Source organism: Phacochoerus africanus, chromosome 4 (assembly GCF_016906955.1).
Source record: "Phacochoerus africanus isolate WHEZ1 chromosome 4, ROS_Pafr_v1, whole genome shotgun sequence".
In the NCBI taxonomy this organism is placed as follows: Eukaryota; Metazoa; Chordata; class Mammalia; order Artiodactyla; family Suidae; genus Phacochoerus; species Phacochoerus africanus.
Window position 1 is genome coordinate 42,257,404 of NC_062547.1, and position 25,232 is coordinate 42,282,635.

The 25,232-nt window shown below is 38.5% G+C and overlaps 1 protein-coding gene across 7 annotated transcripts in view; it reads right to left on the reverse strand.

Moving 5' to 3' along the window:
* LOC125125319 (L-lactate dehydrogenase C chain) overlaps positions 1-25,232 on the reverse strand; it is a 59,767-nt gene that overhangs the window by 22,513 nt on the left and 12,022 nt on the right. For 5 of the 7 annotated variants that reach the window (XM_047776167.1, XM_047776162.1, XM_047776163.1 and 2 more), the window contains one exon: positions 15,952-16,125. The exons of 1 other annotated variant lie outside the window; for it this stretch is intronic. In XM_047776167.1, coding sequence (XP_047632123.1) covers positions 15,952-16,125 — 174 coding nt within the window. The remainder of the gene's footprint in view (positions 1-15,951; positions 16,126-25,232) is intronic. One more of the 7 variants, XM_047776161.1, reaches the window with a different exon arrangement.

A 25,232-nucleotide genomic window follows, 5' to 3' on the forward strand; every position in this document is an offset into this window, starting at 1 on the left:
AGATAAAATCTTTATTCAAATACTCTGACAAGAACTTCTAGTATGATGTTGAACAGATGTAGTGAAAACAAACATCACTGTCTCTTTCTTGGTCTTGGGGGAAAAACCGTTCAGTCTTTTACCATTGAGTATGATGCTAGCTGTGCGTTTTTCATAAATATCTTTTATGAGGTTGAAGAAATTTAATTCTATTCATAGTTCTTTTGAGGTAAGTATAATTATTATTTCAATGTTATAGAAGAAAAAACTGAGATACAATGAGGTTAATAAATTGCCCAAATTCCTAAAACTAGTAGATGACAGAACTGGGATTTAAACCTAAGCAGTCTGCCTGCAGATCCATGCTGTTAATATCTACTCATACATATGATTTTACATATTTAAAGACTCATTCCCAGCAGCAACTTCATGGAGTAAGACATTAGTGGACAGCACAAAAAACATTACACCAAATGGAAAAAAAACATCTGCAGTCACATTCAAGGAAATCTTGGTCTCCTTTTCAGCCATCAAGTTTCTCTTATACTTGGATTATATTCAAGTGTTCATTCTTACTCATGAGTTCTGATATTTTGTGACTTAACTACCTCCTTCCTCCAATGTCCTTCTAGTCATAGTTTAATAAGAGATTCTTTTTCTAAAATCATAATTGGGTATGGAATTTTGTTGAATGCTTTTTCTGCATCTATTAGCCTTTTTATACTTTTATAATATTCTTATTTGTCTCTAACAATAATTTTTGTGTTAAAGTCTATTTTCTGTGATATCATATAGCCACTCAAGCTCTCTTTTGGTTCCTGTTTGTATGAAATATCTTTTTCCAATCTTTTACTTTCACCTTATTCATGTCTTTAAACCCCAAATTAGCCACTTATAATAACGCAAGAAAAAAGAAATAAAAAGCATACAAATCGTGGATTTGCCTGGTGGCCTAGTGGGTTAAGGATCCAGCACTGTCACTGCTGTGGCTTGGGTCAATGATGTGGCATGGGTTTGAACTCTGGCCCAGAAACTTTCACATGCCATGGGCCCAGCCAAAAATAAAAATGGCATTCAAACTGGAAAGGAAGAAGTAAAACTATCTCTATTTGCAAATGACATAATCATATATATATATATAGACATCCTAAAGAATCCACAAACACACAAAAAACTTGACAGAGCTAATAAATGAATTCAGTAAAGTTGCAGAACATAAGATAAACACTCAAAAATCAACTGTATTTCTATACATTAGCAATGAAAAATTTAAAAAGGAAAATAAAACAATTCAATTTAAACTAGAAATAAAAATAATAAAATACTTAGGAATAAATTTAATGAATAAAATTCCCATTGTAGATCAGAAGTAATGAACCCAATCAGTATCCATAAGGATGAGGGTTTGTTTCCTAGTCCCACTCAGGGGGTTAAGGATATGGTGTTGCCATGAGCTACAGTAAAATTTGCAGATGTGGCTCAGATCTGGCGTTGCTGTGGCTGTGGTGTAGGCCAGCAGCTGCAGCTCCAATTCAACCCCTAGCCTGAGAACATCCATATGCCATGAGTACATTCCTAAAAAAAAAAGAAAAATTTAATGAAAGAAGTTTCAGACTTATATACTGAAAAATATAAAACATTGCTGAAAAAAATTAGAGAAAACATAAATAAATGGAAACACATACAATTTCATGGACAGGAAAAATTATTATTTTTTTCTTTTTTCTTTTTAGGGCTGCACCCATGGCATATGGAAGTTCCTGGGCTCGGGGTCAAGTTGAATTAAAGCTGCAACTGCCAGCCTACACCACAGCTACAGCAATACCAGATTCAAGCAGTGTCTGCAACCTACACCACAGCTCACAGCAACATCAGATCCTTAACCTACTGAGTGAGGCCAGGGATCAAACATGTATCCTCATGGATACTAGTCAAGTTTTTTTTGTTTTGTTTTGTTTTGTCTTTTTGCCATTTCTTGGGCCACTTCAACAGCACATGGAGGTTCCCAGGCTAAGGGTCTAATTGGAGCTGTAGCTGCCAGCCTACACCAGAGCCACAGCAACGTGGGATCCGAGCCGCGTCTGTGACCTACACCACAGCTCATGGCAACGCCGGATCGTTAACCCACTGAGCAAGGGCAGGGATTGAACCCACAACCTCATGGTTCCTAGTCGGATTCGTTCACCACTGCACCATGATGGGAACTCCCACGAGTCAAGTTCTTAACCCACTGAGAATGGGAATTCCTGGAAAATTACTGTTAAAGTAGCAATACTCCCCAAATCAATTTACAGTTGCAGCTTAATCCTTATCAAAATTCCAGTGGCCTTTTATGTATAAATGAAATAATTAATCCTAAAATGCATATGAAATCACAAGGGGCCCCAAAGAGTAAAAACAATCTTGAAATACAAGCACAAAGCTAAAGTACTTATATTTCTTGATTTCAAAACTTACTACAGAGCTACAGTAATCAAAACGGTATGACACTGGCATAAGGATGTGCGTATCAATCAATAGAATAGAACTGAGAATCCAGACATAAACCCACTTACTGATGGCCAATTCGATTTTAGCAAGAGTGCTAAGACAATTCAATGGTGAAAAAATAATCTTCTCAACAAATATTTAGAGACAACTGGATCCACATGCAAAAGAATGAATCTTGAGCCTTACCTCACAAAGTTAATGCAAAATGGATCGATGACCTAAATAAGAGCTAAAAATATAGAGTAAAGCTTTATGACTTGGATTTGGCAATGATTTCTTAGATAAGACACTAAAAGGAAAAACAATCAAACTGGACTTCATCAAACTTAAATATTTTCATAGTTCCCTGGTGGCTCAGCAGGTTGGGGATTCAGCATTGTCACTGCTATGGCTCAGGTTGCTGCGGTGGCAAGGGTTCAATCCCTAGCTCATGTTAACTCTGCATGCCATTTTTGTGCATCTATCTCTATTTTGGGGTACAGCCAAAAAATTAATTAATTAAGTAAATGAGTAAAGAACTCAAAGAGACATGCAGGTCCCCAAGGAAGATATACAAATGGCCAACAAACATTGAAAAGATGCTCAGGTCATTAGACACTTGGGAAATGCAAATCGAAACCACAATTAGATACCACTGCACATGCATAAGGATAGTTAAAAGAAAAAAACAAGAGAAAATTAACAAGTTGATGGGGATATAAAGAACTGGAATATTTATACACTGATAATGTAAAATAGTACCTCTACTCTGGAAAACAGTGGCAATTACTCACTAAGCGAACATAGAATTATCATATGACACAATATTTCTACTCCTCAGTATATACCCAAAAGAGTTGAAAACAGGTGTTCAAACAAAAATTTGTACATGGATAGTAGCACTATTAACAAAATACCTCAAGGAGTTCCTGTAGTGGCATGGTGGAAACAAATCCAACTAGGAACCATGAGGTTGCCGGTTTGATCCATGGCCTCGCTTGCTGTGAGCTGTGATGTAGGTCACAGACGAGGCCCAGATCTACCATCACTGTGGCTCTGGCGTAGGCCAGCAGCTGTAGCTCTGATTAGACCCCTAGCCGGGGAACCTCCATATGCCACGGGTGCAGCCATAAAAAATAAAAGACCAAAAAAAAAATTAATAAGCAAAAGAAGCCAGGGACAAAAGGACAAATATTATATGATCCCATTTATATTAAATATACAGAATAGGAGTTCCTGTTGTGGCTCAGTGGTTAATGAATCCAACTAGGAACCATGAGGTTGCAGGTTCGATACCTGGCCTTTCTCAATGGGTTAAGGATCTGGTGTTGCCGTGAGCTGTGATATAGGTCACAGACGTGGATCAGATCTGGCGTTGCTGTGGTTATGGCATAGGCCGGCAGCTGTAGCTCTGATTAGACCCCTAGCCAGGGAACCACCATGTGCTGTGAGTGCGGTCCTAAAACGCACACACACAAAAAAGAAAATTTTTTATTCAATGTTACAGTCAATGATAAAAGACTGAATACAGTTCCCTTAAGATAAGGAACTAGGAAAACATGTCCACTCTCAACACTTTTGTAAGAATGTCATGGACACATAACACTAATATAAACATTGTTTATTGAAGAAAATCTTAGAAGCAAAGAAGTAGGGAACCACACCCTACACACGGAATTCTCATTATCCCACACTATAGGTTAGGCATAGATCTCCTGTATACAAAATGACCAAAGGAAGAGCAGCCTCCCTTGGTTGGCAAGCTGGATATTCTTTTGAAATTCCTCCAAGAGCAAAAGGGAGCCCCAGCCTCAAGACCACACTATGTTACATATCTATACTCTGGCTTTGGAAAGGGAAAGGAAGCCCCTAGTTTCCTTTTTTTTTTTTTTTTAATATATTTTTTGACAGTTGATTATTTTTATTATTATTATTTTATTTATTTATTTATTTATTTTGTCTTTTGCCATTTCTTGGGCCACTCCCGCAGCATATGGAGGTTCCCAGGGTAGTGAGTCAAATCCGAGCTGTAGCCACCAGCCTACACCACAGCCACAGCAATGCAGGATCTGAGCTGCATTTGCAACCTACACCATAGCTCATGGCAATGCCGGATACTTAACCCACTGAGCAAGGCCAGGGATTGAACCTGCAACCTCATGGTTCCTAGTCGGATTCGTTAACCACTGAGCCACGATGGGAACTCCCCTAGTTGCCTTAAAAACATGAATTTATCAAGGGATAGCTGGGTTTAGGAACAATGGTAAAAAGTATGCATTTCCAGGGCCAAGGTCTACATAACAAAGGCCCTGAAAAGAACATTGCAAATCAGGAATAATGACAATAGTTTAAGGCCTTGCTGTCTCTCCTTGGGCTGACTCAATTCAGCTGTCTCAGCTCTCTTGTTAAGCTGCCAAAACAAAGGAGGAAGTGGCCTCCTAGAGTTATACAGATTTGCCACTCCTCATTACCTGTATTTATCACTGTACTAGAAGTCCTAACCAGTGAAATGGAGCAAGAAAATAAAAAGAACTTCAAACTGGAAAGGAAAAACTAAAACCAGTAAAATTCTATTTGAAAATGACATGATAATATACATGACATGATAACATATCCTCAGAATATAAAGAGAATTACTAGAATTAATAGTAAATTAGCAATCTTTCAAGATACAAAGTCAATATATTAAAAGCAATAGTATACCTATATGCTAGCAATTGAACAATTAGAAAAAGAAATGTAAAAACAACTTTTATGATAGCATCAAAAATATGAAATATTTAGGGATAATTTAACTAGAATTGTGTAAGATCTGTACCCTGAAAACTACAAAACATTGCTAAAAGAAAATAAAGAAGATTTAAATAACTGAAAAGATATGCCATATTTCTGGATTAGAAGACTCAGCAGTGTTAAGACAATCTCTCCAAATTTATCTATAGATCTCAAACAATTCCAATTAACATTCTAGCAGATGTTTGTATAGCGACTGATAAGCTAACACTAAAATTCATGTTAAAATGCAAACACTGGGTGGTGATCATCATTGTTCAACTCTAAATGTAATAAAATTCATTGAGTAATTTTTTAAAAAACCACAAACAACATGTAATATTCAAACTAATTTTAGAAAAGAACAAAGAGAATTTATACTGATTTAAAGGTTTAGTGTATTCAAGGGGATGTGTAATAACGAAAGAATATAAATGGAGATAAAGGTAAAAAATAAGGGATCTAGAAGCAGACCCACATATTGATAATTTTCAACAATGTTGTCACAGCAATTCAGATGGGAAAAACATTTTTAGCAAATATTGTGAGGACAACTGGATTATTACCACTGAAAAAATAACATCAACATTTTACATCAAACACTAAGATTAATATGAATATGAATTGCAGTCCTAAATTTAAAAGGTAAAGCTACCAAACTTATATAGGAGAAAATCTTCAGACTTAAAAAGAGTAGGCAAATGTTTCTTAACTAGGACTCAAAAGAGTATAAAACATATATAAGTAATTGATAAATGAGACTTTACCAAGATTAAAAACTTTACTCCTTGAAAGATATTATTAAGAACATAAAAAAGCAAGACACAGACAGAGAGAAACTATAAGCAATACTTATATCTGAGAAAGGGACTTGTATCCAGTATATATAAAGAACTCTTACAATTCAATAATTAAAAGACAAAAGATCTAGGTTTTAAATATGGGCATAACATTTGAACAGACTCTTCACAAAAGAAAATATACTAATAACCAATGAATACATGAAAAGATTCCAATATCTTTAATCATCAAGGGAATACAAATTAAAACCATAATGAGGAGTTCCCGTCATGGCGCAGTGGTTAACAAACCCGACTAGGAACCATGAGGTTGCGGGTTCGATCCTTGCCCTTGCTCAGTGGGTTAACGATCCGGCGTTGCCGTGAGCTGTGGTATAGGTTGCAGACGCGGCTCGGATCCAGTTTTGCTGTGGCTCGGCGTAGGCTGGTGGCTACAGCTCTGATTCAACCCCTAGCCTGGGAACCTCCATATGCCGTGAGAGCAGCCCAAGAAAATGGCAAAAATACAAAAAAAAAAAAACCATAATGACATCAGAATGGCTAAAACTGAAAAGACCGACAATACCAAATGTTAGCAAGAATGTGGAACAATTACAATTAGAACAACCACTCTGAAAAACTGGTAGCTTCTGTTAGAGTTAAATAACCTATCTATTTTACTCAAGGTATTTACTCAGAGAAATAATGATATATATATATATCATGCAAACACTTGTTCACAACTGTCTAGAGCAGTTTTTATTCATAACAGCCAAAAACTGGAAATAACCTAAATATCTGCAAATGGTGGATGGATGGATAAGAAAAAAAAGTACTTAAAATGTATAAATAAAAGAATTACAAAAGGGAATAATTACTCTTCATCCATAAAAAGTAACGTCGCTGATATTCCCAACAATGTGGAAGAATTCCCAAAAAAATCATGCTGAGAGAAGCCAGACAGAAAAAATTACATTCAGGGAGAGTTACCTTCGTGGCACAGCAGAAATTAATCTGACTAGGAACCATGAGGTTGCAGGTTCTATCCTTGGCCTTACTCAGTTGGTTAAGGATCTGGAGTTGCTGTGAACTGTGGTGTAGGTCACAGATGTGGCTCGGATCCTGCGTTGCTGTGGCTGTGGTGTAGGCTGGCAGCTGCAGCTCCAATTTGAGCCCTAGCTGCCAGCAGCTGCAGCTCTGATTCGATCCCTAGCCTGGGAACCTCCACATGCCGCAGAAGCAGCCCTAAAGAGCAAAAAAGAAAAGAAAAGAAAAGATTACATTCAGTATGATTCCATTCATATAAAGTTCCAGAAAAGGGAGCCAGAGGCAGAACAAGGGATGGACTACAAAGGGGCATAAGAAAACTTGAGATAATGGAAAATTTCTAAACTTGATTTATGATTCATGGTAGTTTCATGGATGACTACATCATTCACTGTGGAATAATGGCAGCAACAAGGCCCAATAAAAGATACCTCACTCACAGCTCCCACTCGACAACAATAATTTGACATCCATCCAAGACAAAAGTGCCTTTGTGGAAGCTGCTGGATCCAGCACCATACACCAAGGGACCCAAGAGGAGACTTGCCTAACTATGTGTCATGTAATAGGTATATAGACCTCAGTCCTGGCTTGGATCCTGCAAATTGCCCAAGGGTCTTTAGTCCCTCTCAGATGCAGTCTAGTAGCTCCTGTAGAACTATGTCTTAGACAACCTCCCACAGATAGGATAACCTTTGTGGAAGTCCAAGTTACCAGCAGAGAAGTTCTAGCACACCACTGGAACAAAAATATATACACAGTTTATCTTTACTGCATCATCCCTCCTCCAAGGTGGCACAGAGAGACAGACCCCCTTTAGCCCATGATTTCTCCCATGGAAGAAAGTGAGACCATGTGAGTGAGCATCCAGCTTCCCAAGCTGTGTAGATCCCTGGCAAAAAAAACCCCATTTCTCTTTCACCCCATATAGAGAACTATGTCTTGAGGTGCATGACTGAAAGACTAGAAAAGGCTAGGAGAGTGGCAGATAGGACCCTCAGAGACCATTAATGAAACATGGATCCTACTAATTGCATCATGGACTCCATCAAGAAGACCACTCATGAACTACTGGGGATGTCTTGTCCATAGATTTCCCCCAACTAACCTACAGACACCCTCAGTGTTCCACATACTTCACCCACACACATCTCCAAACTGTGGCTTGTTTTCTATGTGTGCAAGCTTTGGCAAATGGCTAATGAGCACAGGCAGAAAGCCAGTCTAAATCTGTAGGTCAGGAAGAGACCACAAGCTTCATCTTTTATGAAGCTTGGGAGGGCACTATCCTTGGGAAAACCTTCTTGGGAGGCTGTCAGCACCTGGCCTACTTCACCGAGGGTCAAAAGAAGGCATAGAGACTTAAGAATTCTGCCACAACTGGGAGTAAGTAACATGGACCAAGTATATACATAAAAGGTCTGAGAAAGCCTCAGAATCTTTAGCAGGGTTAACAGAAGATATTTCTCTCCTGAAGTTAGTTGGTAAAAACTGGATGAGATGACTACACTACTTCAAATGCAAAGAAAGCAACAAAAGGCTTCAAGGAACGTGAAAAATTAAGGAAACATGACACTACCAAAGGATCAAAATAATCTACTAACCAACCCCAAGAGACAGAGATCTATGATCAAATAAAGAATTCAAACTATCTGTTTTAAGGAAGCTAAATGAACAAGAAAATGCAGAAATATATAATGAAATCAAGAACATGAACAAAATGAGAAATTTAAGAGATAGAAATAATAAAAAAGAACCACACAAATTCTAGAACTGAAGAATACCATGAATGAAATGAAAACTGCAATAGAGAGCATCAACATCTGAATGTATTAACAGAAGAAAGAATCTGTGATTTAGAAGACAGGACATTAGAAATTACATGGTCAGAGGAGAACAAAGAAAAAAGAATGAAGAGCGAAAACAGTTTGTGTGATTTATGAAATTTCACTAAAATAAAAAAAATCTTCAAATTATTGGAGACCCAAGAGAAGAGAGGAAGAAGGGAACAAAGAGTTAATTAATTACTTAAATTTAAAAGAATATTTCCTGTAAGGCCAAAAAAAAAATGTCAGGGAATTTATCACCACTAGACCTGCCTTACAAAAAATAGTGAAAGGAATTCCTCAAGCTAATTAATTATAAAAAACTTCCATAGTTAATAGAGGATGCTAATTAGTAACATAAAAATATGAAAATATACAACACACTGGGTAAAGATAAACATATAGTCAAATTCAGAATACTATAATACTGTAATATCATAGTATATAGCCACTTAACTCTAATAAAAATTCAAAGGCCCAAAGTATTAAATATAATTTGTTAATGAATAGACAATATAAAAAGAGGTACTTTATGACATCAAAAACATAAAAGGAAGGAGTAAAAGGTTAGAGTTTTGGTATGTAATAAAAGATAAGCTGTTTTCAGCATAAAATAGATGGTTATTCTATCAGATGTTTTATGTATGTCATATAGAAATTACAAAGTGAAAACCTACTGTATATAAACAAAAGATAAAGTAATCGAAGCACACCACCAAAGAAAATCATCAATTCACAAAGGAAGGCAGCATAAGAGGAAGAAAGGAACAAGGAAACTATGAAACAGCCAGAAAACAATATGTCATTAATAAGTCCTAACCTATAGTAACTAATTACCAATAATTGCTCTAAATGTAAGTGGACTGAATTCTCCAGTCACAAGGCAAAGAGTGGCTGGACAGATTAAAGAAACACAACCCAACTACATGCTTCTTACAAGAAACCCACTTCAGCTCTAAGGACACAAAGAGGTTCAAAGTGAAAGGATAAAAAAAGATATCCCACACAGGTGGAAAAAAGACAGCAGGGGTAGCTATATTTATATCAGACAAAACAGACTTTAAGCAAAAAAACTAAAAAGATACAAAGAAGATCTTCTTATCATTATAAGGGGTCAACTCATCAAGAAGCTATATTTATTATTAATATATATGCACCCAACATTACAGCACTGAAATATATTAAGCAAATACTAATAGACATGAAGGTGAAATAGATAATAAAATAATAGCAGAGGATTTCAATATCACCACTTTCAACAATGGATAGATTATCCAGACAGGGAATCAATAAGGAAATATTGGGCTCAAACTATACTTTAGGCCAAATACAGTATGTCCAATTGCAGCAGAATACATATTCTTCTCAAGTGCATATGGAACATTCTACAGTATAGATAATATGACAATTCACAGAACAAATAAGCAAATTTTAAAATATTAATATCATACCAAGTATCTTTTCCAAACACAATGTTATAAAACTAGAAATTAACAGACAAAACTGGAGATTGGGAGAAGATGGCAGCATAGAAGGACTTAAGCTCATCTTCTCTCACGAAAACACAAAAATTACAAGTAATCACCGAACAACCATCAATAAAATAGACTGGAAACTACCAAAAAAGATATCCTACACCCAAAGACAAAGAAGTGGCCGCATCAAGATGGTAGGAGGGTCACTTTCACAATATAAGCAATCCCATACTTGCCAGGTGGGCAACCTGCAGACTGGAAAATAACTGTATCACAGAGGCTCTCCCACAGAAGTGAGAGTTCCAGACCTTACATCAGGTTCCCCAGCCCAGGGGTCTGACATTGGGTGTAGGAGTCCCTACAACATTTGGCATTGAAGGCTAGCAGGGCATGTGCACAGGAGCTCCACAGGACTGAGGGAAACATCGACTCCACTCTTGGAGGGCACACACAGGGTTTCATGTGCACTGGTCCCAGGGCAAAACAGGGACACCACAAGAATCTGGGTCAGACCTACCTGTGGGTCTTGGAAGGTGTCCTAGGAAAGCAAGGGGTGGCTGTGGCTCATTGTGGGGGCAGGACATTGGAGACAGAGGTCCTGGGAATATTCATCATCATGAGGCCCCATGGAGGCTGCCATTTTGGAAAAGTCTGGCACCAGCCATTAGGGCTGAGAAGCCCCAGCCCAGACAACAAACAGGGTGGGAACATAGCCCCACCCATCACAAAGAGACTACCTAAAGTCATCCTCCAATCACACTCACAGGCAAAGCCCCACCTACCAGAGGGACAAGAGGCTCCACCTACCAGTGGGCAGACACCAGTCCCTCCCATCAGGAAGCCTGTAACAAGCCCCTGTATCAACTTCTCCCACAAGGGGGGCAGACATCAGAAGCAAGAAAGGCTAGTACCCTCTAGCCTGCAAAAAGGAGACCAGACAAAAGCTATACAAAATGAAAAGGCAGAGGAATATAATCCAGATTAGGGAACAAGACAAAATCCCAGAAAAAGAGCTAAGTGAACTGAAGATTAGCCACTTCCATGAAAGAGACTTTAGAACAATGATAGTAAAGATGATCTAAGATCTTGGAAAAAAACAGAAGGAAGCATTGATAAATTAGAAGAAATGTTGAACAAAGAAACAGAAGATTTAAAGCTTAAACAAGAGAGATCCAAAATTCAGAAACCTAAATAACAGGACAAAACTGGAAAATTCACAAACATGTGGAAATTAAACAACACACTCCTAAACAACCAGAGTCAAAGAGGAAATCAAAAGGGAAATTTTAAAATATCTTCAGGGAGTTCCTACCATGACTCAGCCGAAACGAATTTAACTAGTATCCATGAGGACACAGGTTTGATCCCTGGCCTTGCTCAGTGGGTTCTTGTTCCAGCCTTGCCGCAATTTGTGGTATACGTTGCAGATGTGGCTTGGATCTGGCATTGATGTGGTTTAGGTCGGCAGCTACAGCTCTGATTCAACCCCTAGCCTGGGAACCTCCATATGTCATGGGTGCAGCCCTGAAAAGACAAATGAAAATGCGAAAACAACACATCAAAACTTACTGAATGAAGCAGAAGGTGTTCTTAGAGGGAAGTTTATATAGCATTAAATGTCTACATTAAGAAAAAAGAGGAGGTCCCCAGTGGCTCAGCAGGTTAAGGATCCAGCTAGTTGTGACTGCTGTAGTGCAGGTTCAATCCCTGGCTCTGGAACTTCTGCATGCCCAATGTGGCCAAAAACAAAAAATAAGAAAGAAAAAAGAGCACAACACTGTAAATAAACTGTTCTCTAATAAAAATTAAAAAAAAAAAGAAAAAAGAAAAAAGAAAGACATCAAATAAACAACCCCAAGGAGCCAGTAATAGAAAAACAAACTAAGTCCATGCAATTCCCTTGTGGCACAGTAGGTTAAGGATCTGGCATTGTCACTGCAATGCCTTGGGTCATTGTTGTCCTGCAGGTTTGATCCCTAGCCTGGGGTCTTCCATGTGTCATAGGCATGGCCAAACAAAACAAAACTAAGTCCAAAGTTAGCAGAGGAAGGAAATAACAAAGATCAGAGTAGAAATAAATTAAATAGACTGAAAATACAATAGAAAAGATCAACAAAATTAAGAGCTGGTTTTTTGAAAAGATATAATTGACAAACCTTTACACTATGGAAAAAAGAGAAGACTCAAACAAAAGAAATCAGAAATGAAAGAAGAGGAGTTTCCACTGTGGTGCACTGGGTTAAGGATCCAGCATTGTTACTGCAGTGGCTCAGGTCACTGTTGTGGTGAGGGTTTGATCCCTGGGAATTCCCACATGTCATGGGTGTGGCCAAAAAAAAACCCAAAAAACAAAAGAAGAGACCTTACATCTGATACCACAAAAATACAAAGGATCATAAGAGATTACTATGAACAACTATATGCCAACAAATTGGATAATCTAGAAGAAACGGTTAAATTCCTAAAAACATAAACTTATCAACACTAAACAATGAAGAAATAGAACAAATGAGATTGAATCAGTAATCAAAATTCTCCCAACAAATAAAAGTGCAGGGCCAGATGGCTGCCATGGTGAACTCTACCAAACACTTAAAGAATTAACACCGATCCTTCTCTAACTCCTCCTGAAAAATGAAGAGTAGAGAACACTCCCAAACTCATGAGACCAGCATTATTCTATACCAAAGCCAGATAAGGCTGCTACAGGAAAACTACAGGCCAATTTCCATGATGAATACAGATGCAAAATTTCTCAACAAAATCTCAGCAAACCAAATTCAATAATATTTTAGAAAGATCATATATAATGATTAAGTGGGATTTACCCCTAGGATACAAGGGTGGTTTAATGTATGCAAATAAATAAAAATATACACATTAGTAGAATAAAAATAAAAATGATATCATGGTAGATGCAGAAAAAGCAATTACCAAAATTAAATATCTTTTCAAGTCAATATAATATTAACATGGGTAGAGAATGAATGTACCTCAATATAATAAAAGCCGTATATAACAAGCCCATGACCAACATCATACTCAAAGGTGAAAACCTGAAAGCTGTTCCTCTAAGATTAAAAAAAAAATAAGTGTGCCCATTCTCATCACTCCTATTCAACACAGTATTTGAAAGTCCTAGCCAGTGTAATGAGGCAGGAAAAAGAATGAAAAGGTATCCAAATTTGAATGAAAGAAGTAAAACTGTCTCTGTTTACAGATGATATGACCTTATTTACAGAAAATCATAAAGATTTCACCTAAAACAATTAGAATCAATGAATTCAGTAAAGTTTCAGGGTACAAAATATAGAAATCAGTTGTGTTTCAGTATGCTAACAACAAATTACCTGAAAAACAAATAAAGAAAACACTCCCATTCATAATAGTGTCAAAAACAATACAAAATACTTAGGAATAAATCTAACCAAAGAGCTGAAAGGTCTACACACTGATAAACTTTGATCCAAAAAATTGGAGAAGACACAAATAAATGGAAAAACACTCCCATCGTTCATGGACTGGAGGAATTAATATTATTAAAATGTTTGCAGAATTCCCGTCACAGCTCAGTGGTTAACGAATCCGACTAGGAACCATGAGGTTGCGGGTTCCATCCCTGGCCTTGCTCAGTGGGTTGGGTATCCGGTGTTGCCATGAGCTGTGGTGTAGGTTGAAGACGTGGCTTGGATCCCACATTGCTGTGGCTGTGGCACAGGCTGGCAGCTATTGCTCCAATTAGACCCTTAGCCTGGGAATCTCCATATGACGCGGGTGCAGCCCTAGAAAATACAAAAAATAAATAAAATAAAATAAATTGCATTGAATCTATAGAAGGCTTTGATTAGTGCAAACTTTTTTTTTTTTTGTCTTTTGCCATTTCTAGGGCTATTCCTGCAGCATATGGAGGTTCCCAGGCTAGGGGCCAAATCAGAGCTGTAGCCACCAGCCTACACCAGAGTCACAGCAATGCGGGATCCAAGCCGTGTCTACAACCTACACCACAGCTCATGGCAACGCTAGATCCTTAACCCACTGAGCAAAGCCAGGCATCAAACCCGCAACCTCATGGTTCCTAGTTGGATTCATTAACCACTGAGCCACGACGGTAACTCCCCAAAAGTTGGTCTTTTCAATAAAAGGTGTTGGAAAACTGGATAATCACATGGAGAGGAATGAAATTGGACCCCTATTTTACACTATTCACAAAAATTATCTCAAAATGGATTAAAGCCGTAAACATAAACCTGAAACCGTTAAAACTCCTAGGAAAAAAAAAACACAGGGAGAAAACCCTTTGACATTGGTCTTGGCAAAGATTTTTTGGATATGACACCAAAAGCAGAAGCAACAAAAAAGTAAAATAAATAAGTGGGACTATATGAAACTAAAAAACTTCTATACAGAAAAAAAGTCAAAAAAATGAAAAGGCAATCTACAGAATGGGAGGAAATATGTGCAAACCATGTGTCTTATCAGGGGTTAATACACAAAACATCTAAGAACTCATACAACTCAGTAGCCAAAAAAAAAAAAGTCCTATTTAAAAATGAGCAGAGGAACTGAATAGACATTTTCCCAAAGAAGACAAATGACCAAGAGGTGCATGAAAAAAAAAATGCTCAACATCACTAATCATCTGGGAAACGCACATGAAAACCACAATTAGATATCATCTGACATCTGTTAGAATGGCTATCACCAAGAGGACACATGCTGGTGAGGATGCGTAGAAAAAGGAACTCTTGTGCATTGCCTGTGGGAATGTAAACTAGTACAGCCACTATGGAAACAGTATGGGGGTTCCTAAAAAAATTTAAAACTAGAACCACCATATGATATAGCAATCCCACTTCTGGGCATATATCCAAAAGAAATGGAATAAGTATCTCAAAGAGATACCAGCACTCCCATATTCATTTCAGCTTTATTCATACTAGCCAAGAAATGGAAACAACCTAAGTGTCCATCTACAGATATATAAGAAGATGTGGTATTTACATGAAAAATGAAATCTTCAGCTATAAGAAAGAAGGAAATCTTGCCATTTTTGACACAAATGGCACTTAAAGGTATGCTAAGTGAAATATGTCTGACAGAAAAAATACTATATGATGTCACTGATATGCGTAATCCATAAAAGCTGAACTCAGAAAGGGAGCGTAGAATGGTGGTTGCCAGAGACTAGAGGAAGAGACAAATGGGGACATGTTGGTCAAACTTCCTGCTATCAGATGAATAAGTTCTGAGGATCTAATGTAACAGCACATTGACCATAGTTAACAATACTATATTATATTCTTGAAAGTTTCTAGGAGAGAAAATCTTAAATGTTCTTACAAAAAAGAAATGGAAATTATACGAGGTGTTGAAGATGTTAACCAACCCTAATCATTCTGCAATATGTAAGTGTACCAAATCTTCATGTTGTACACATTAAACATACATGTTTTATATCAATTAAATCTCAATAATGCTGGAAAAAACAAAACCAGGTACTTTGGATGGGTGCAGTTTATTGTCATAAATTTACCTAAATGACATTTTTTTAAGAATGGTAGTAGATCATTTCTATGCAGTTAAAAAGCAGTAGAAAGGACATACCTGGATTTGAAACAATAAGCATCTTACAGTCAGGACTATGTTGGACTATGGTAGGAATGATTGATTTCATGATATTCACATTACGCTGGACCAGGGCAAGGCGACTTTCTCCCTCCTGCTGCCGTGCACCTGCTGTGACAATAACTAATTTGGAGTTTGCAGATACACTGTAATCTAAAGAAGGAAACAAAAGAAAATATTTGGATCAAGATTGCCATAATCAGGAGTTTCCATTGTGGCTCAGCAGAAAAGAATCCAACTAGTATCCATGAGGGTGCAGATTCGATCCCTGGCCTCGTTCAGTGATCTGGCGTTGCCATGAGCTATGGTGTGGGTCTCAGTCATGGCTCGGATCCCACATTGCTGTGGCTGTGGTGTAGGCTGGCAGCTATAGCTGTGATTCAACCCCTAGCCTGGGAACTCCACATGCCCTGGGTGTGGCCCCAAAAACCAAAAACCAAAAAAAAAAAAAAAAAAAAAAGATTGCCATAATTACTGCTTTAATTCTTCAAAAATCTATTGTATGACAGGGAGGTTCCACCGTGGCTCAGTGGTAACGAATCCGACTAGTATCCATGAGGACGTGGGTTCAAGGGTAGGGGTTCAATCCCTGGCCTTGCTGTGGGTTTAAGGATCCGGTGTTGCCATGAGCTGCAGTTTAGGGCATAGACTCAGCTCGGATGTGGCAGTTGTTGTGGCTGTGGTGTAGGCCAGCAGCTACAGCTCTGATTCTACCCCTAGCCTGGGAATTTCCATATACCAGGGGTGTGGCCCTAAAAAAGAAAAAAAACAAAAACAAAAACAAAAACAAACCAAAACCTATCGTATGACAGTGGTATTACTCAGCTAACTGACACTACATTATAAATTAACTACACACCAATAAAAATTTTTAAAAATACTCATCTACTTTCATGTCTGGCATATGCAGAGAAACAAATATTCCATAACAGTAATGTTATCTTGTATAACCTGAAGGAAAAGAAATCTTGATACTATGATTTACCAATGTTCACATGGCTTTAAAAAAAAAATAATAATAACAGGAGTTCCCGTCGTGGCGCAGTGGTTAACGAATCCGACTAGGAACCATGAGGTTGCGGGTTCGGTCCCTGCCCTTGCTCAGTGGGTTAACCATCCGGTGTTGCCGTGAGCTGTGGTGTAGGTTGCAGACGCGGCTCGGATCCCGCGTTGCTGTGGCTCTGGTGTAGGCCGGTGGCTACAGCTCCGATTCGACCCCTAGCCTGGGAACCTCCATATGCCGTGGGAGCGGCCCAAGAAATAGCAACAACAACAACAATAAAAGGCAAAAGACAATAAAAAATAATAATAATAATAACAGAAACTAGGATCCCTTTTAACCCACATTCTCATCTACAATTAAGGACTGAGTTAATGCAAGTCAGATTCTTAGAAATACTATATGAATCAGAAGCTAGAACTCTGAAAATTTATGTGTGTTTGAGGATTCAAAGAGTGAGCATGTATTTACCTACAATTATTATCAGGGGCTGTATTTGATATCATAAACAAGTTCTTGATTCACACAAGAAAATTAATTACCTTCTAAATCTGATGACCAGTTTTGTAAAATGTTTTACCTATTAAAACCAATGACAATGCATTACATTGATCACTATCCTCTAGCGGACTTCTAAAAAAGTATTATATACTTAGAAGTTATTTTCTTTTTCTTTTCTTTTCTTTTTTTTTTTTTTTTTTGTCTTTTGAGGGCCACACCCGCAGCATATGGAGATTCCCAGGCTAGGAGTCTAATCAGAGCTACAGCTGCTGGCCTACACCATAGCCACAGCAATGCAAGATCCAAGGCGTGTGTACAACTTACACCACAGCTCACAGCAATGCCGGATCCTTAACTCGCTGAGTGGGGCCAGAGATCAAACCTCCATCCTCATGGATCCTTACCAGATTCATTTCCACTGAGCCACGATGGGAACTCCCAAAAGGTATTTTCTATTTAAAAATTCTTTCCACAAATAAACCAATGGGACCTAATTAAACTCAAAAGCTTTTGTACAGCAAAGGAAACCATTAAAAAAACCAAAAAGACAGCCCACAGAATGGGAGAAAATCTTTGCCAACGGTGCAACAGACAAGGGCCTAATCGCCAAAATATACAACTCATTCAACTCAACAACAACAACAAAAAGACCCAATTGAAAAATTGTTAGAAGACCTAAATAGATATTTCTCCAAAGAAGACATATGGATGGGAAATAGCCATATGAAAAAATGCTCATTATCACTAATTATTAGAGAAATGCAAGTCAAAACTACAGTGATGTACCACCTCAGGCAAGTCAGAATGGCCATCATTAACAAATCAACAATAACAAATGCTGAAGAGGGTGTGGAGAAAAAGGTACCCTCCTCCACTGCTGGTGGGAGTGTAAATTGGTACAACCACTATGGAAAACAGTATGAAGGCACCTCAGAAAACTAGATGTAGAACTACCATATGATCCAGCAATCCTACTTCTGGGCATATATCTGGACAAAACTTTCATTGAAAAAGATACATGCACCCATATGTTCATAGCAGCACTATTCACAACAGCCAAGAAATGGAAAAAACCTAAATGTCCACCAACAGATGAATGGATTAAGAAGATGTGGTACACAGAGTTCCCAACATGGCTCAGCAGAAACAAATCTGACTAGCATCCATGAGGACACAGGTTTGAACCCTGGCCTCCATCAGTGGATTAAGGATCTGGCATTGCCGTGAGCTGTGGTGCAGACTGCAGATGTGGCTTGGATCCTGCATGGCTGCGGCTGTGGTGTAGGCCAGTGGCTACAGCTCCGGTTCAACCCCTAGCTTAGGAACCTCCGTATGCCGTGGGTGAAGCCCTAAAAAGACCCCCCCCCCAAAAAAAAGATGTGGTATTATATACAATGGAACATTACTCAGCCATAAAAAAAATAAACTAGGAGTTCCCGTCGTGGCGCAGCGGTTAACGAATCTGACTAGGAGCCATGAGGTTGTGGGTTCGGTCCCTGCCCTTGCTCAGTGGGTTAAGGATCCGGCGTTGCCGTGAGCTGTGGTGTAGGTCACAGACGCGGCTTGGATCCCACGTTGCTATGGCTCTGGCGTAGGCTGGCAGCTACAGCTCCGATTAGACTCCTAGCCTGGGAAACTCTATATGCCGCGGGAGCAGCCCAAGAAATGGCAAAAAGACAAAAAATAAAATAAAATAATGCCATTTGCAGCAAATGGATAGAAACAGAGACTCTCATACTAAGTGAAATAAGCCAGAAAGAAAAAGACAAACACCATACAATATCACTTATTTGTAGAATCTACAATATGGAATGGATGATCCTATCTTTTAAAAAAAAAAAAAAACAAAACAAAAAAACAGAAACAGATCATGGCAGGAGAGCAGACTTGGGTTTCCGAAGGGTGAAAGGGGAGAGAATGGGATGGATGGGCATTTGGGGGGTTTTTTGGATGCAAACTGTTACATTTGGAATTGATGTGCAATGAGACCCTACTGTACAGCACGGGGAAATGTGTGTGACTGAGTCACTTTGCTGTACGACAGAACCTGACAAAACACTAAAAATCAACTATAATAATAAAAAAATTTAAATTAAAAAAATAAATTCTTCCCTATTCTGAGGTCATAAAGATATTCTACATTATCTTCTAAACAGAAGCTCTGAAGTTTTGCCTTTCACATTTTGGTCTTTAACCAATTTGGAATTAATTTTTGTGTGTGTTTTAAGGAAAGGGTTCAATTTTATTTCTTTCCATAAAAATAACCATTACCCAGAGTTTCCATCATGGCTCAGGGGTTAACAAACCCGGCTAGTATCCATAAGGACACGGGTTTGATCCCTGGCCTCGCTCAGTTCAGGATATGGCATTGCCATGAGCTGTGGTGTAGGTCACAGATGCAGCTCGGATCCCGAATAGCTGTGGCTCTGGTATAGGCTGGCAGCTACAGCTCTGATTCGACCCCTAGCCTGGGAATCTCCATATGCCACGGGTGCAGCCCTAAAAAGCAAGGGGGAAGAAAAAAAAAAGCTCTTATATATGTATTTTTAGAATTATTCCTAGGTACTGCCTATTTTTGATAACATAAATAATAGCTTTAAAATTTTTGCCTGTTTTTGATTTTTTTTTTTTTTTTTTTTTTTTTGGTCCTTCTAGGGCTGCACCTGTGGCATATGGAGGTTCCCAGGTTAGGGGTCAAATTGGAGCTGCTGCTACCAGCCTACACCATAGCCAGAGTGCCAGATCTGAGCTGTCTCTTTGACCTATATCACAGCTCATAGCAACACCAGATCCTTAATCCAATGAGTGAGGCCAGGGATCAAACCCGCAACCTCATGGTTCTTAGTCAGATTCGTTAACCACTTAGCCACAACGGGAACCCCTTGAATATATTTTTAATAATTTTGTAGAGTTCCTGTTGTGGCTCAGGGTTAACAAACTCGACTAGTAACCATGAGGATAAAAGTTCAATCCCTGGCCTCACTCATTGGGTTAAGGATCTGGTGTTGCTATGAGGTGTGGTATAGGTCAAAGACACAGCTTGGATCTGGCACTGTGGCTGTGGTGTAGGCTGGCAGCTGCAACTCCAATTTGACCCCTAGCCTGAGAACATCCATATGTCACAGGTGTGGCCCTAAAAAGCAAAATTAATTAATTAGTGTTTGGCATCCTTGCTAAACACTTACTTAGTTCTACATATTGTCCCTCTTCTTGACTTTGTTTTTCTTTATCTTCTTTTTGATTCACCGGGTATGTTTTTATAATTTTACTTCTTCTCTTCACTAATTTGGAAGTTACACAAATTCCATTATTAAAGGTCACAGGGAGTTCCTGTTGTGGCTCAGTGAAAATGAACCCGACTAGTGTCCATAAGGATTTGGGTTCGATGCTTGGCCCACTCCATGGTTAAGGATATAGCGTTGCCATGAACTGTGGTGTAGGTCACAGATGTGGTTCAGATCCTGTGTTGCTGTGGCTGCGGTGTAGGCCGGCAGCTGTCTGTAGCTCCAATTTGACCCTTAGCCTGGGGACTTCCACATGCCACAGGTGTGGCCCTAAAAAGCAAAAAGCAAAAAAAAAAAAAAAGTTACAACATGCATATTTAACCCCATCAAAGCGCCAATTCAATCATCACCTTTCCCTCTTCCCTAATGATTGGGAAACTTGGAACACTAATTCATTCACCACTATTACCTCTGACCCCCAGATTTATATGCTATATTTAAAAATTTTTTAACCCCATAAGACTATATATATATATTTTTTTTTTTTTGTCTTTTTGCGTTTTCTTGAGCTGCTCCCGTGGCATAAGGAGGTTCCCAGGCTAGGGGTCTAATTGGAGCTGTAGCCACCGGCCTACGCCAGAGCCACAGCAATGTGGGATCCCAGGCTAGGGGTCTAATCGGAGCTGTAGCCACCAGCCTACACCAGAGCCACAGCAATGTGGGATCCGAGCTCACGGCAACGCCAGATCCTTAACCCACTGAGCAAGGCCAGGTATCGAACCTGCAAACTCATGATTCCTAGTCGGATTCGTTAACCACTGGTGTTTATTTGTCCTTATTTTTACCCTTTCCTATGTTCTTCATCTTTTTCTTGAATCTCAGTCTTTATATTTGAGATTCCTTTTTTTTTTTGCCTTTAATATTTTTTTAATTTAAATTTTTTTATTATTATAGTTGATTTTTAGTGAGGGTCTGACAGTAATTATCTTAGTCTTTTGTCTGAAAATGTCTTTATTTCACCCTTATTTCTCAAAGATATTTTTACTGAGATTCTAGATTTACATTTTCTCTCTCTCAGCACATTAACAATATCATTCCACTGCCTTCACTTTTCACTGGTGTTATTGATGAGTCAGTCTGTTACCCTCTCCATTTTCCTGCAGGTAATTTGTCTTCTGATAATTTTTTGTTCTCTTTGCCTTTAATCTTCTCTAATTTCACAAGAATATGTCTAGGTAGGGATATTGTATTTATTCCTCTTGGGATTATTTGGCTTGAATCTCTGGGTTGTTTTTCATCAGTTCTCTAAAATGCTCAATCAAAATCCCTTCAAATATTTCCTCTGCCCAACTCACTTTTTTTTTTCAGGACCACACTCATGGCACACAGAAGTTTCCAGGCTAAGGGTCAAATCAGAGCTGCAGCTGCCAGCCTAAGACACAGACATAGCAAAGCCACATCTGTGACCTACACCACAGGCTGGATCCTTAACCCACTAAAGCCAGGGATTGAGCCCATATCCTCATGGATACTAGTCGGATTTGTTACCACTGAGTCACAATAGGAACTCCTCACTCACTTTTCTAATTACATATTCTTTACATTTTCATTCTATCCTCCATGATTCCTAACCAGTCATATTTTCCACTTCTTGCTGTCTTCTGGGTTATTGCCTTAGACTTACCACTTCTCTTTTAAAATGTGTCTGCTATCATTAATAAATCCACAAATAACAAGTGCTGGAGGGGCTGTGGAGAAAAGGGAACCCTCCTACACTGTTGGTGGGAATGTCAACTGGTACAGCCACTATGGAGAACAGTTTGGAGATACCTTAGAAATCTATACATAGAACTTCCATATGACCCCGCAATCCCACTCTTGGGCATCTATCCGGACAAAACTCTACTTAAAAGAGACACGTGCACCCGCATGTTCATTGCGGCACTACTCACAATAGCCAAGACATGGAAACAACCCAAGTGTCCATCGACAGAGGATTGGATTCGGAAGATGTGGTATATATACACAATGGAATACTACTCAGCCATAAAAAAGAATGACATAATGCCATTTGCAGCAACATGGATGGAGCTAGAGAATCTCATACTGAGTGAAATGAGCCAGAAAGACAAAGACAAATACCATATGATATCACTCATAGCTGGAATCTAATATCCAGCACAAATGAACATCTCCTCAGAAAAGAAAATCATGGACTTGGAGAAGAGACTTGTGGCTGCCTGATGGGAGGGGGAGGGGGAGGGAGTGGGAGAGATCGGGAGCTTGGGCTTATCAGACACAACTTAGAATAGATTTACAAGGAGATCCTGCTGAATAGCATTGAGAACTTTGTCTAGATACTCATGTTGCAACAGAAGAAAGGGTGGGGGAAAAAATATAATTGTAATGTATACATGTAAGGATAACCTGACCCCCTTGCTGTACAGTGGGAAAATAAAAAAATAAATTAAAAAAAAGACAAAAAATAAAAATTAAAAAAATAAAATGTGTCTGCTCTGTTTTTAAACCTATTAATTGAGTTTTCATTTCATTTGGTTATTTCTAAAAATCTGCTCTTTTTCTTGTTGTTTCCTGTTTCATACTGATATTTTCAAGTTTGTGCCTTATTTCTTTTCTTTTTTTTTTTCTTTTTAGGGCCGAACCCACAGCAGATGGAGGTTCCCAGGATAGGGGTCAAATCGGAGCTATAGCCACCAGCCACAGCCACGCAGGATCCAAACCGTGTTTGCGAACTATACCATAGCTCATGGCAAGACTGGATCCTTAACCCACTGAGCAAGGCCAGGGATCAAACCTGCAACCTCATGGATTACTAGTTGAATTGGTTTCCAGTGTGCCACAACAAGAACTCCCTGTGCCTTATTTCTTTAAATAATAATAGTTACTTTATAATTTGTGTTTTATAATTTCATTATTTGAAATCTAATTTGGACTTTTCTAATACACCTGCTGGTTCTTGCTCATGTATTTTCCCATACATGATTTAATTATTCCAACTGTGAGATGTTTATTTTCCTTGCACTTTTATTTGGGGAAGTACTTTGAGGTCTTAAATAAAGTGGGTTTTCTCCAGAGACTATCTTAAGATTACTCAATATTTTTGGAATTCAATTAAGGGCTACCTTCTGGCTCCAAATGCTTAGCAGCCCCTCCCCCCTTTTACTAAATCAAAAGACACTCAATTTTACTTGAAGTTCCCAGAGGTAGGAAGAAAGGAATTATTTCCAGGTCATCCTTGCATTAAGGAATGGCAAACTAAGGCCAGCAAGCCAAATATGGTCTAATACTTGTTTTTGTAAATAAAGTTTCATTGAAACATAGCCACAACCACTTGCTTACGTATTGTCAATGTCTGCTTTTGTACTACAATAGCAGAGCTGCATAGTTTTGACAAAGACTGTGCACCCCACAAAGCCCAAAATATTTACTATGTGAACCTTTACAGAAGGAGTTTACTGACCACTGGTGTAGTCCAATAGGGGTCCAGCTTTACGGGGTTATTTTCTACACAATTCCCCAAATTAGGCTCTGTCTCCAGTCTGGCAAGTCCTGCGAGACAGTGAAAACCAAAATTCAAGTTCACTAGGGAATTCCTTTGTGGCACAATGGTTAAGGATCCAGTGCTGGCTCAGGTCACTGCTATGGCACTGGTTGGATCACCAACCCAAGAACTTCCACATGCCTCAGGCGTGGCCAAAATAAACAGAAAAACATAAAAAACAAAAAAATTCAAGTTCACTAGGTTTGGCTAATGCTAATTGGTGAAAAAAACAGTGCTCTGCTTAGCTCTCTAGTTTCCTGCCTTTGTTCAGTGCTTGTTCTGAAAATGTCTTACTTTGTTAAGAGCATATCAATTCTTTAAATATTGATATTTATTTTTTCTATTTTTTGTTTTGTTTTTTCTTTTATTACTTTATGCAGAAATTTTTTACAGCAAAAGGATTGATTCAGGCATTTATCCTGCCTTATTACTGGAAAATAAAGGCTGAATGATTTTTTGGGGTCTTTTAATACAGCACTAGCACTTTTGACTCCCCTTACCCAGTTCAATAGATTAACTGATGTAAAACATACTGATACCCAAAGCACACTGAACAATCTCAACTAGCAGACTTCTGTCTAGTATGTCTGTATGCTTCTTCTCATTAGCTACCACATATCAAGAATCCGCCATGTGTATCCCCAAACATTATTTCAGCTATATCTATTAATTACATAACAAGTGTAAATCACTAAAATATGACTATGAAAGAAATACTGGTAAACACTACATTCAGGGTTGAGCTATGAATAGATGTAACACAAAGAATGTATCAAGGGAATTGGTAATGTTTTATTTCACTTGTTGAGTGTTGGATATATTGATGTTTGTTATACACAAACTATTTTTATACTTCAAATTTTCATAATTTTTTTGTTTTTTTAGGGCCACAGATGAGGCATATGGAATTTCCAAGCAAGGGTCGAATTGGAGCTGCAGCTGCTGGCCTACGCCACAGCTCACAGGCAACACC